The sequence below is a fragment of the Protopterus annectens genome, chromosome 13.part0, assembly GCF_019279795.1.
Source record: "Protopterus annectens isolate FY-2018-M chromosome 13.part0, PAN1.0, whole genome shotgun sequence".
NCBI lineage: Eukaryota > Metazoa > Chordata > Ceratodontiformes > Protopteridae > Protopterus > Protopterus annectens.
In genome coordinates this window covers 238,111,590-238,126,054 of record NC_056747.1, presented here as the reverse complement: position 1 = coordinate 238,126,054, position 14,465 = coordinate 238,111,590, and the positions used below count along the sequence as shown (strand labels likewise).

At 44.6% G+C, this 14,465-nt stretch overlaps 1 protein-coding gene across 2 annotated transcripts in view; it reads right to left on the bottom strand.

The window, feature by feature from the left end:
• Positions 1 to 14,465, bottom strand: part of DPP9 (dipeptidyl peptidase 9) — a 1,882,741-nt gene that overhangs the window by 1,611,191 nt on the left and 257,085 nt on the right. For both annotated transcript variants that reach the window (XM_044053788.1, XM_044053789.1), the window contains exon 6: positions 3,396 to 3,564. In XM_044053788.1, the coding sequence (XP_043909723.1) occupies positions 3,396 to 3,564 (169 nt within the window). The remainder of the gene's footprint in view (positions 1 to 3,395; positions 3,565 to 14,465) is intronic.

The following is a 14,465-nucleotide window of genomic DNA, read 5'->3' as shown; positions in this document are numbered from 1 at the left end:
CAGTCCTGATTTAAAGGCGCATCGAACAATTTAGCTTTAACATGATCAGGCAAAGATTACTCCTTAAGCCAAGCATGCCTTCTAAGCACAGAACCAGTAACAGCAGCCCTGCAGGAGGCCTCTAAAGAATCAAAACCACACTGCAAAGTAGGTTTTCCAACTTGTTCAGCAGAATGCATTAAATCCTGTAAATCTTTATTTTCCATAAAATCAGGAATCATTTTCTGTTTAAGCAGTCCAATAATATGCGGTTGGAATTTTAACATATGAAATTGGCAGTTTAAAGCTCTGATTGCCAAGGCTGCACAAGTATAAAACTTTTTACCCCATCTATCCAGCACCCTGGAGTCAACAGAAGGGGTAGGATTTTTAGTAGAAGAAGTCTTAATGCCCTTGGGCCCCTGAGAAATGGTTTCTGGATCTGCAACAGGATTTTTAAAAAGGAACTTGTGGGTCTCAGGAACCCTGTAGTATCTGTCAGGTTTACTAGGAGCCGGAGGCAGGGAATCAGGGGGCAAACCGAATTCAGAGAACACATCAACGAGGTCTAGTACAGGAGGTATAGCCAAAGGCCTATGCTAAGGTAGAAGGAAATCCCCAAGCCTCTTTTGAATCAGAAAATTCCTGACTTTCCCCAGTGGAAATGCTCCCTTAAAGTATGTAAAGTTCCCCCAAAAGAGAAATCTCCAGGAGGGGAAGCACAGGAAATGGAATCCTCTGCATCAGAATCCTCATAAGTACGTATGGACAAATCCAGGTCATTAGAAGAGTCAGAAGAAACAGAATCCTGATCAGAAGATTCATAATCTAGCTCAGCCCTAGGCCTCAGAGGGGGGGGGGGGGTTGACTACCCCTGATTTGAGTAATTAGATCTTCAGTCATTTTGATAATTTGTTTTTTGGGCATAGGGGCCTGGGCATCATTTTTTTTTTTATACATAGATAGAAAAGAGATTTAGGCCTTAGTAATGAAGGCAGTGTCGATTTAATATTTAAGTCTGTACACCTAAATACACCCTCAGAAGCTGGTGCCTGCACAGCGGCTCTGGACCCATCCAAGGTAGAGACATCCGCAGGTCCACAGGTGAAGCATCTCGCGGCATACCGGACTCCGAATGGGTGTCAGTAGAGGCCTGCGAATCAGAAGTAGCAGGTATCAGGGGCTGCGAAAGTGCCTCACTGAGTGCCAGCAAACTGGCGACTGGCATAGGAGAAGTGTCGTTGGCAGTTTTGGACCTCGGCCGCCTGTGTATCTATTTTTTTTTGGATTTCCAGTAGTCGGATGGCTAACCGACATTTGTGGATAATTAAACACAGAACTGAAATATTTTGAGGGAAAAATGTACCGACTGATAGTGCGCTGATTAAATAAAAGCACAAAACTGACAGCAAGGTACGTCGTGGTCAGGGCCTAGACAATGAATACAGTACGAATGAAAATCTTTGAGGTATTTGCTTTCCACAAGTCATGCAATTAACTTTTACTGACATCGGTAAGGAGCAAAAAAAAGTTTCCCCAATGGGGTACTTAGCGTTAAGTTGAAGACTTTGGTTCTGAAACTCGAAAACAAAAATTTCAGGGGTCGGCCGACCGGCACTTGCGAACTGCTTCTGCTTCGGGCACCGCACGGCAAGAAAGACTGATGTAATGGTGTCAGCTGCATGTTTTATACCCCTGACGTCATGGAAGAAGCGACAGCAACTGATGCAGGACCCAAGACTTTGTTAATCAGGCCGACTGAGGGCAACCTGCCAGCAGATTACCCAAATGTCATGACTGCAACAGTGAAACATGAACATCCACCTTCACCTTTTGTTAAAAAATATATACTATGGCGTAGTTGAAAACACTTACCTCTGTAATCACTACTACGCATAAACTACAAATTTTTGCAGACTTCACTGCCGCTACTCTAAGACACCACTGAATCAAAATAACTACCTCTGCAGTAGTTAGAAAATCATATCTTGCACAACTTACCCTTCTTACCATCTTCAAGGGCCAAAATATGTTATACCCCCACTTAATTTGTCCCATAATAGGACCATCACTGAATATAATGCACCCAGTGGTGTTGTACCTCACTAACCATCTAAACCAAGTTAAGACCTCAACAACCATCTAAACCAAGTTAAGACCTCAACATTACCTAAACACAAAAGGCCTCCAGTTTTGGTACCCTTGGCTATTCCGACCTAAAAGAATTCTCTCTCTTCTCAGTGCCACACAGACTCCTGAAGGGGTGATACTTGCTTATCCTTCTGGTGCTATGAATAATCCAGCATACCCGGCACTCGTTCACCTAAAATGAAACTGCAAAAAAAAAAAAAAAAAAAAAAAAAGCAAAATAACCTTCAGGAGACCTAAACCTACACAACCATATCAATATCACCAGATGGCATAGCAGTTTTCCAACCCAACATATTTCCCATTTCTGGAAAAGGCTGTCATTACATTATCAGAGTACTTCCCCTCGCAACCTTTAAAACTAGTCTGGAAACTGGATGGATGGTAGCAAATGTTCACATGGGTGCTGCTAGTTTCCTACCAGTACTGGGTACTGTGGTCTAGCTTCTCAATTGCCTCCTTCCTTGGCTGGGAGTTTATTACGAACAATAAATTTATGAACCATAATAAAACTTGGTCAGGAAAGCCAAGGATCATGCTGATCACAGACTCCAACTTCATCCACACATAAAAAGTTCCAAACCTGCATGTCCTAAAGTCAATTTTACTGCAATACTATGCGCCGAGAGTCCAGTTAAATAGGCAAATACTAAAATATGCATGCAAAACAAAAAAACAATCTGCACTACTACTTGCAGCTAAAACTGATACCTACAGGCATGGTTCCAAAAAGACATTCTGTGATGCTTCACAGTGACTCCATCAGATGGACTGCAATTGAAAGACAAACTGCAATATACTTTTTTTCCCTACACATCTACCTTTAGTAATCCCTACAAACTGCCTGGAAAAGAAACAAGCATGGGCTTCAACATAGTGTCATGCTCCTACACCACTGTCTACAATGATTTATTCAAGGAGCTAACAAAGAAATGGGTGTGTTACATATCAATGTTCCTGAACCAACAGTTGCAAAAGCAAAGAGATGCATGAAGGCAGACTACCATCAATTCAGTACTCCTGCAAACAGAAGAGCTGAGAAATAGGTGGGGGCACCCACACAATCAGAACACTTGTGATATCATTTAAAGTGACTACTATTGGAAACAGAGTTACCCATTCCAACAATACTACTATCATGCAGTGCCTTTTTAAAGGCAGGGGTGGCAATATAAAGCTTTGATGTACAATATTAAAACTGATAACTGGGAAATAACCAAGTATCTATGCATCAACAATACTACAAAACACAAAAGTCAGACACTCACCTTTATGGCAGTATGTTAAACGTTGCTCCACTCCAGTCTTAATGTTAACTACCCATATGTCATTGTTATTAATAAACGAAATGAACGAAGGATCAGCTGGACAAATCTTGGGATCCATTCGAGTGCCTGAACACCGTGTTTCAATCTCCACTGGCTTTAATGGAGATTCCTACACAACAAAAAAAAGTGTGAAATGTGATAAGTTCAAATACAAATGTCAGGGAAGGGAAAAAAAGCATGCTATTGTGTACAGTATTTCAGTGCAATGAGCCAATCTATCGACTTTTTTGTGCGTCAAAATCTACAAATAACCTTTCAAAATATGCAATGGGCCTAATCTGCACTAACCCACTTCATAAGTTAACCTGAAAGGTGGGCGGATATACCCCACTGCCCTTTTTTTTGCCACAACCACACTAAAAAGCTCAAACCAACATCCACAATGTGATTATAGCAATCCAAACTATAACAAAAGTAGTTAGACAGAAGCAGGAAACACCGCAGTGTAATTATAATGCACCTTTTGGCATGCATTTATCTAAACATATCACACAACTTGAGACCTCAGAGGTACATAACTAAAAAGATCAGTGGTCACAAAAATCTTGGTTATCAGAATGGACTGGCATTCCTTACTCTAATCTGAAATTTTCTTTTTTTTTTTTTTTTGACTACTCCATGGAGATCTAGGTATAGTCATTCATGCCTTAAAAAATTCAGTCCCATTTAACCTCCTATTCCATCACCGAAAGATTAGTTGTGCAAGTTACCATAAATGTAGAGGCTAGATTGTATTCACTGTTGCAGTCATCACATTAGGGTTATCTGCCTGCAGGTAGCCCTCAGCCGGATTGAATACCAGAGTCTGGGGATTTGTGTGTCAGATGCTGTTGCTTCTTCCATGACGTCAGGGTTATAAAAAGTACAGTTGTGTACACTTACCATAAATGTAGATGTTCCGAGTATATTCCCTGTTGCAGTCATTACATATGGGTAGAATCCCAAAGCTATGAATGGGAGGATGGAACTAAATAGAATTAAGAGCGGCTATAAGGCCCTGCAGAACTGCAGTGGCAAAGCCTGCCCTGGACTTAGAGAAGAGAGGCAAATGATAATGCTTTGTAAAAGTATAAACAGAGCTCTAAGTAGCAGCTTCTAGAATGTCTTTGGATGGAACTCCTCTGAGAAAGGCTGCTGAGGTAGAGGCAGCCCTGGTGGAATGTGACCTGATTACCTTGGGCACCAGTTTACCATGATGCAAGTAGCAGAAACGAATGCAGTGGCTTATCCACTTAGAGATAAGTCAGCTTTGATATAGCCTTCCCCTCTGATCCTGCAGCAAATGCCACCAGTAGTTGCTTAGACTTTTAGAGATTTGGTCCTGTTTAAGTAGAATCTTAGCTGTCTGTGTACATTCAATGAATGCAGAATCTGTTCCCCCTTGTTATGCAGATTTGGGTAAAATGTTGGCAGGTGAATAGTTTGGTTAAGAGCCACACTGGATACCACCTTAGGCATAAAGGAAGGATTGGTCCTGAGGGGCACCCTGTCCGGGTAAAATATAATAAAAGGCTCCAACAGCCATGAGGGCCTGTAGTTCTGAAACCCTTCTTGATGAAGTGATTGCCAAAAGGAAAGCTGTTTTTCAAGATAAAAACGTTATATCCGCAGTAGCTGCTGGTTCAAAAGGAGGCAGGGTGAGTTTTTCCAGCACAAAATTGAGGTCCCATGCAAGAGATGGTCATCTTCTGGGAGGCATTAAATTTTTGGCCCCCTCTAAGATACTGTTTTAGCAGAGAATGAGAAAGATGGGAGGCTGTGTGTTGTAATGAGCCGAGATGGCAGAGACATTGATTTTTATTGAAGAAAAAAATAGGCCCCTGTCAAGCATCTCAGTCAAGTATTGTAAAATCTGAGGAATATTTGGCTTTGCTGTGTCCATTCCTTTTGCTTGGTTCCAAGCACAGAATCTCTTTCATTGATCAGCATAAGATTTTCTAGTACCAGGCCCTTTGGCTTCCAAAATGACATCCATCACAGATTTACTGAGAGGTGTTTGAATAATTACATGATCAGCAATGCTGCCAGGTTCAGAGTTTAGAGCAGAGTGTGCAGAATTTGATTGCTCTGCTGTGACAGTAGAGGAGGTTTTTGAGGCAAGTACCAAGGAGGGAGTTGAGACATTCCTTAGAATTTGGTACCAGTGCTGGCGAAACCAGCCCGGGGCAATTAGGATCACTTTTGTTTTTTCCTGTCTGACCTTTAGTAAGACCTTGGGGAGAAGAGACCGAGGAAGAAAGGTGTAGACTGACAGATTTTTCCAAATGAAGGATAGGGCATCCACTTTCCATGCTTGTCCGTGATAAGTCCTTGTGCAGAATTTGTCCAGTTGATAATTTTGGGGAGAGGCAAATAGATCTGTGTCTAGACTCCCCCATTTCTGTGTTATCATGCTGAAGACTTGTGGATCCAGTTTCCACTCGTGAGGGCCCATAAGATTTCTGCTTAAGTAGTCTGTCAAGAGTATTTTGTTTTCCTGGCAGGAACAGAGTTCGAAGATGTACTTGGCAAGTCAAAGCTGTGTCCCACAATGCCATGGCTAGTCTACAAAGGGGGTAGGAATGTGTACCCCCCTGCTTATGTACCACAACTGTGGTGTTGTCCATCTATCAGTAGCTGTCCTGGATAAAGTAAGTCCTTGAACGCTGTCAGGGCATTCTGAACAGCTAGCATCTCTTTCTGGTTGATATGCAGATGCATTTCAGATATGCAGATCCCCGGGGATCACGTCAGTTGCCCTGCTAGACAGGGGTCCAGGGAAGTAAATAGTGTGGGAAGAAACAGCCAGGGAATTGTTATGGCTAGGCTTGTATAGGCCCTAGGGCTGATAGGTTCATAGGTTGGTACTAGGCTATTTGTTTTGGGTTCCATATGCCCTGAATGCATCTCCCCACCAGGTGGGCCCCCCCAAGCATAGTCTTGATGAGTCTGTAGTTAGGGTTTGGGTGGCAGAGGGTAGGGTGAAAGACCATCCCTTGTTCTGGTGACATGTCTCTGCCCACCAAAGAATCTCCAATTGTAGGCAGGGAATGAGAGGAATCATTGTTTCCAGACTGTGACAATGCTGACTCCATAAACCTTTTAGATACCATTGTAGTTTCCTCATATGCAGTCTTGCATATGGAATTAGTAGAATGCAGGATGCCATGAACCCCAAAGCCTGCAGAATTTGTCTTGCAGATAACTAGGCTTTTGTTGCCATCTGTTTGAAGTATGTAGTCAGTTGCCTTTGTCTGGGGTAAGGTAAGCCATCTGGGCAGTTGTATTCAAGCTTGCACCCAGGAATGTAATGAGAGGGTATCAGTTGTGATTTATTTTAGTTTGTGTACCCCAGGCATGTAAGAAGCCTTTTTACAAACGCCAGATGTTCAAGAAGAATGTCGTTTTCTGCTTGAGACAGTCGTCCAAGCAAGGATAGAGTTGTACGCTTCTTTGTCTGCAATATGCAATTACTGGTGCCAGGCACTTTGTAAAGACCTTAGGCGCAGTAGGTAAGCCAAAAGGCAGTGCAGAGAATTGGTAATGCATAAAACCTGCCTTGAAGCAGAGGTATCTTCTGCACGATTCCCTTATTGGGATATGCAGGTATGCCTCTTAAGTCTAGAGTCACTAACCAAGTGTTCTTGCCCAGCATGGGCAGTAGCTGTTGTAAAGTCAGCATTTTGAAATTTGGGATGTCCAAAAACACGTTCAAAATAGATAAGTCCAGTATTGGACACCAGGCATGGTCTTTTCTGGGTACCAGGAACAGTCTTGAATAAAACCCTTGTCCTTTTTCCTGTTCTGGTAGTGGATGAATAGCCCCCATATTCACGAGGGACACAACTTGTTTCTGTGCCTCTGCCCATTGATTTTGTGGCAGATCTGGCCAACCGTTTTGGATTGGCAAAGTATGGAAATGAAATCTGTACCCCTGGGATACTATGTTTAATACCCACTTGTCCTGGGTTAACAACTGCCAATTTTGAGCATGATGTGCTAATTTTCCCCCCAAGGGGGGTAGAGGGAAGTCACTGAGACTTCTTACTGTAGGGTTGTGCTTGGTTTCTTCTAGATTTGCTTTGACCTGCAAGAACCCTGTGATTGGTATCTAGAGCCTTTTGAGTGCCTGGATTTGCCTTGTGAGGCTCTGTTGGACACAGGAAAGGACCATTTTTTAGTAGGCCAGTTCCTACTGAATCTGGGTGGCTGCACTTTTAAGAAATCTTACAGTCTGCATATATTTAGCTTTGTCCTCCATTTTCTTTAAAACCTCTTCTGCCTTATTACCAATAATAGTATCATGCTGTAAAGGTATATCCAACAATTTAGCTTTAACATGATCAGGCAGATTTTGCTCCATGAGCCAGGCATGCCTTCTAATCACAGATCCAGTAACTGCGGCCCTACAAGAGACCTCCAAAGAATCAAAACCACATTGCAAAGTATGCTTTCCAACCTGTTCTGCTGCATGCAATAATTCTTGTAATTCTTTATTTTACACACAACCAGAAATCATCATTTTCTGTTTCAGTAAGCCCATAACATGCTGTTGATATTTAAGCATATGAAACTGGCAGTTTAAAGCCCTAATTGCAGAGGTTGCAGATGTATAAACCTTTGTTCACCATCTATCCAGCGCCCTGGAATCTCTATCAGAGGGGGTAGGATTTTTGGCTGTAGAGGCCTTTACACCTTTGGAACCCTGTGAGATAGATTCAGGATCAGCAGCAGGATTTTTGAATAAAAATTTGTGCGAGTCAGGAACCCTATAATATCTTGTCTTGCTTACCAGGAGCCAGAGGTAGGGAATCAGGAACCATGCTTGATTCTAAAAACACAACAATGTTTAATACAGGAGGTATAGCCAAAGGCCTATGCTGAGGAAGAAGGAAATCCCTAAGTCTCTTGATTCGGAGAAATCCTGACTCTCCCAATGAAAATGTTTCCTTAAAGTACGCAAGGTTTCTCCAAAAGAATAATCCTCGGGAGGAGATGCAGATGGAATGGATTCTTCTGCATCTGAATCCTCAGAGTATAGAAAATTCCTGATCAGAAGAGGAATCAGAAGAAACGGAAACCTGATCTGAAGATTCATAATCAGTGTCTTGCCTAGGCCTCTTAGCATGGGGGGTTGTGAACCCCTGATCAAGGTAATTAAGTCCTCAGCCATTTTGATCATCTGTTTTTTAGGCATAGGGGCCTAAGCATGTGGCTCATGAGTCTTTTTAGACTTACAAGTTGTTTTTGAAGCTGGCGTCAGTTTTATATAGAAATGTTGAGGCCTGAAAACACCCTCAGAAGCCGGTGCCTGCTCAGCAGCTCCGGACCCATCTGAGGGAGAGACATCCGCAGGGTCAATACTCTGAGAATCTCGTGGCATACCGGACTCCGCATGGGTCTCGGTAGAGGCCTGTGACTCAAAAGTAGTGGGTGTCAAGGACTGCGAAAAAGCCTCACTGAGACTGGCTTAGAAGTTTCGTCGGTTTTGGACCTAGACGGTCTGTCTCTGTGTTTTTTGTGAACTCCAGTAGTCTGATTGCTATCAGACGACATTTCATGGTAATTAAATCTGGATCCCAAATATTTTGAAGCAAAAAATATACAGACGCTTAATAGTGCGTTGGTTAAATCTAGCACAAAACAGACAGCAAGGCACATTATGATCTGGGCGTAGGCAAGGAATACAGTACAAATGAAAATCCTTATGAGGTACTTGCTTCCCACAAGTAATGCAATTATCAACTTTTACTGACCTCGGTAAGGAGCAAGAAAAAGTTTCCCCAACGAGGTACTGGCTTTAATTGAAGACTTCGGTTCTGAAACACGAATGCGAAAATTTCAGGAGTCTGCCGACCGGCACTTGCAAACTGCTTCTGCTTCAGGCACGGCAAGAAATACTGAATAAAATGGTGAGGCCTGAAAACACCCTCAGAATGTTAAGGCCGACTGAGGGAAACCTGCCAGCAGATTACCCAAATGTAATGACTGCAACAGTGAAACACGAAGAACAACACGCAGCAGATGCCATTACATCAGTTTGAATGACCTTTCCCTTAGAAGATTCCCCCATAGATGACTGGAAGGCTGATAACCTGATTAATACTTGATTCTGACACCACCTTAGGAAGAAAGGACTGGCCCTTAAGGATACTCTAACCTTATGAAAAATTAAAGTTTGGATGACAGCGGCTGTAATTCTGACACTCTTGCAACAGGAGTAATGGCTACTAAAAAGATAGTTTTCCAGGTTAAAAATTTTAGTTTACACTTAGCTGATGGTTCAAATGGTGATTGTGTTACATTTAGTAAAACAATGTTCAAAAACTACAAGTGGGAACTTTTAACGTGGGTTTTAAGTAGTAAAGTCCCCCTTAGAAAGGCTTTACTTTACAAAGTTTATACTATGCTAAAGATGAGCTTGCACCTAAATTGTTATGGGGAGATGCAAAGATCGCAGTATGGTTGCCCCCATCGATAAAATCCCTTCAACATTCATATTGAGGGGATCACTTGTGAGGCATTAAAATGGACCTGCTTAACTTGCTGCAATCATGCTGTAGTTCCCTGGAAAGAAGTTGTGTAAAATCTTACCATAACCACTGATGTCCTTCTCTTCCATGTTGCAGTATTCATCACATATGGGGGTTTACACCTCTTGCACCCCGAACGTTCGGCCAGTAAACCAAAGATTTCAGTCATTGTATGGTGCGTGGAACGTCTGACGTAGCTAGTAGAACATGGGCCATAAAAGTGACATCTGCACACACCAGCCGTCAGAACTGCAAGTCCCAGTCAGAACCAGTCCCAGCAAGGGTAGTGCCAATCCTGTGCCATCCAGAAAATGAAATGCTACACAACAGGAGGGGTAGGTGGGTGGGAAGGAATACTGCAACATGGAAGAAAAGGACATCTATGGTTATGGTAAGTTTTTACACAACTTATTTACATCTTTCTATTCACATGTTGCAGTATTCATCACATATGGGTGAGTGCCAAAGTGCACTGTGAAGGGGGGAGGTGGCCTAGTAAAAGTTCTCCAGGAATCCATGGAGGACAGCTCTGGCCCTAGAAATGTGATCCAATCTGTAATGTTTAGTGAAGGTGTGCACCAAAGAAAGTGCCTGCTTCCAGTATAGTGGTGGTATCCAAACTCATAAAGGCCCCCCTGAGGAGGCGGAGTGAGCTTTGACAGTACCTTGCAGGGATTTCCCATGGAGTTTGTTGCAAAAGGGTGATAGCTTTGGAAATCTATGTTGAAATAGTTGGTTTGGTTACTGCCTTCCCGAGGGCCATGGGGTTGGAGGAAACAATCATTTGATCAGCTTGTCTGATAGACTTGGTTTTGGGCAGATAAAATCCGAGTGGTCTGTGCACATCTAGGGAATGGAGTACTCTCACTGGCTCCCTGTCTGTTAGGAAAGAAGGTTGGTAGGTAGATAGCCTGATTAAGGGAAAGGTCATTCACCACTTTGAACATTAAAGAGGGGTTAGTTCTAAGACTAACACTGTCAGTGCAAAATACTAAGGCGGCTGGAATAGCCATGAAGGCTTGCAACTCGGACACTCTCCTGGCTGAAGTCAAGGCTATGAGGACGACAGTTTTCCATGTGCAATGTTTTAGGGAAGCTTTATCTGTGGCTTGAATGGGGGAAGAGTGAGCTTCTCTTAAACATAGTTGAGGTCCCATTTGGGGGGAGGGGTTCCTGGGTGGTCTGAGGTGAAGGACCCCTTGAAGGAATAACTTAGCTGGTAGTCTGTAAGCTGGGGGGATCCAGGGGAAGGAGAGCTGAAATGGCACACCAGTGGGCTTTAAATGGTTGAGTAAGCCAACCCAGTCTGCAATAGTTCACACAGGTAAGACAATACTAGAGGGGTCTTGCTTTTCAGTGGCTCCACCTGACTTTTGAGACACCATATTGGAAATCTCTTCCACTTTGACAGGTATGACTTTGTTGTATTTGGTTTCCTGGCCTCCAGCGAGACAGTGAGCACGTCCTCACTGTAACACTGTCTGAAAGGGATCAGAATCCTATCGTCCACAGGGTGAGGTGCAGAGATGACCATTGTGGGTGTATTTAGGATCCCTTGTGGATGCCATGTAGCCCAGGAGCTTGAGGTAGTGCCTTGCGGTTAATTCTGTAGTCTGCAGTTTCCACTTTTTTGGGAGGGGGTATGCTTTCATGATGGCTGTATGAATCCTGCACTCCAAGAAGATATCTCGAGTAGGTTCCAGGTGGGATTTTGGGAAGCCGATCTGAAATCCCAGGGGCAGGAGGACCCGGCTGCGGTCGGGGCAGGAGGACCCGGCTGCGGTCGGGGCAGGAGGACCCGGCTGCGGTCGGGGCAGGAGGACCCGGCTGCGGTCGGGGCAGGAGGACCCGCCTGCAGTCGGGCAGGAGGACCCGCTGCAGTCGGGCAGGAGGACCCGGCTGCAGTCGGGGCAGGACGACCCGGCTGCAGTCGGGCAGGAGGACCCGCTGCAGTCGGGCAGGAGGACCCGGCTGCAGTCGGGCAGGAGGACCCGGCTGCAGTCGGGGCAGGAGGACCCGGCTGCAGTCGGGGCAGGAGGACCCGGCTGCAGTCGGGGCAGGAGGACCCGGCTGCAGTCGGGGCAGGAGGACCCGGCTGCAGTCGGGGCAGGAGGACCCGGCTGCAGTCGGGCAGGAGGACCCGGCTGCAGTCGGGCAGGAGGACCCGGCTGCAGTCGGGCAGGAGGACCCGGCTGCAGTCGGGGCAGGAGGACCCGGCTGCAGTCGGGGCAGGAGGACCCGGCTGCAGTCGGGGCAGGAGGACCCGGCTGCAGTCGGGGCAGGAGGACCCGGCTGCAGTCGGGGCAGGAGGACCCGGCTGCAGTAATATCTGGTTTCCTTTTGTCCTGCAGAATGCAATAACTGGAGCCAGAAATTTGGTGAAGACTCTGGGTGCAGTGGAAAGCCCAAAGGGCAAGAAGAACTGAAAGTGAGAGGAACCAACACACAACCTCAGGTACTTCCTGAAATTGGGTCTTATAGGGATGTGAAGGTAGGAATCCTGAAAGTTGGAACCTGAAGGAAGAGGTTGAGTAGTGAGAGGTCCAAAACAGGACTCCAGGGACAGTCTTTTCTTGGAACCAAGAAAACCTTGGAGTAGAAATCTCTTCCTCTGGCAGACAGTGGAACTGTTTGAATGGTGCCTTCAGCCAACCGGTTGTCTAGCACTGGCTGCAACAGGTGGAGCTGTTCTTTTGGAGGCTGTGGGATACCCCTTCTCTTTCGCAGCATATGCCAATTCATAAAATATCCATTTTGTATTACAAAAAGGACCTATTTGTTTGAGGTGATAAGTGCCCACATTTGGACAGCGGAGAGACCCACCAAGAGAGGGACAGAGGGAGAAGGTGGGGGTTTTAAGGTTGACTGGCAGTCTGACACTACCTGTCCTGTCTTGAAATGGCAGCCTCTGGCTAGAAGAGGTGGAGGCTCTGGAAGGAGTGGGTTGTTTCCTGGATGTTTTCCTAAGCCTTGTGGGAGCAGCAGGGTGAGTGCTTTCTAACAAATTGCGTTTCAGCTGGAAAATCCCTCTGGAAATTTGGAATAGGAGAAACCAGGTGGTGTTTTAAATCCTTCATCTGTTCCCCCTTTTGCTGCAATGACTTAAGTTATCCACTTTTGTTCCAAACAGGGCTGTACTGTCCAAAGGGGCATCAACCAGCTTTGCTCTAAAGTCATCTAAGTAGAGGTTGGAGGCACAGCCATCAGTACCTTCTCAAAGCAGATGCCGATGCTGCTGACCTGGCTGAGGCCTCAGCAGCATAACTGCATTTTATAGAATGCCTAGTAACCTAAGACGTGAGAGCAACTAGGGAAGACAGTGAAGCTTTGGCAGCAAAATCTGAGGAGTCAGACAATTCCTCAGAGACTTTCCCCAAAAGGATAAGGCACATTTAGTCGTGTGTCTGGTAATTAGTAGCTCTGAAAGCTAGAGTAGCATAGGTATACATTTTTTTACCCAAGCGTTCCATGGTTTTGCAGTTATTGTTAACTGGGAGGATGGTGGTGGTAGGCAATAGTTTTGAAGCCTAATCCGTGGAAATGGAAATTGTGGAAGGGTCTGCAGCAGGACGCTTAATTAGAAACTTTGCAGTCTCAGGGACTTTATAAAACCAGTCAGGTCTGCGTGGAGCAGGCGGCTGAGAGTCCGGGTTCAAGGATGCTGAAGAGAAGGCATCCAGAAAGGCAGGTAGAATGGGAACATCTGTAGTGGTTGGGGAATCCATCTGAATGAGGTCATAATACCTTTTTTAAACCGCTGTCATTTCAGAGGATTCCCACTTGAAATGTTGCATTAGTTCAGTGACAGTTTCCCCAAATTGTCAAATTCTCTACTGGGGAGTCAGGGTGAATGAATTCGCTACTTTACCATTAATGGGGAAGAAATGCTGCCGCGAGGGATTACAGAGATAAACCCATCATCTGTAAACAAGGTGTTTTCTTGAGTGGTTAACTTGTGTGGTTTTGAGTAGCATTATTTACGTTTTATATTGTATCTGGCAGATATTGACAGCTTTCAGCTTACAGTTTTACGTTTTTGTTAATGGGGCAGCAGGGCAAATGTGCAGGTGAAGTCAGTGCTGCTCATTTATTCCTGCTTTTAACTTTGTGATAGTCATCACGGTACTTTTCTTGAATAAACAGGATTGACATGTCAGTACAAGTGTTGTGTCCTGCTTTTAATTTCGCCTTTGTTGTCCGAGTAGGTGGAACACCTGTAGGGGTTGGGGAATCCATCTGAATGAGGTCATAATATCCTTTTTGAACCTCTCATTTCAGATGATTCACACTTGAAAGTTTTCTGATCGGAGCTCTATGCTTGATCTGAAGTTCATGATGGTTTGTTTTTTTTACTTTTGTCTTCCTTTTGACAGTCTTACTGATTTTGGCAGATGTCAGTGTGTGTGTTGGATTGTACTGTTCTGCATGTAATTCTGTCTTGTTTGTCATACTTCTGATTTATCATCAAAACTCACTGCTGCTTTTCTGTACGTAGTGG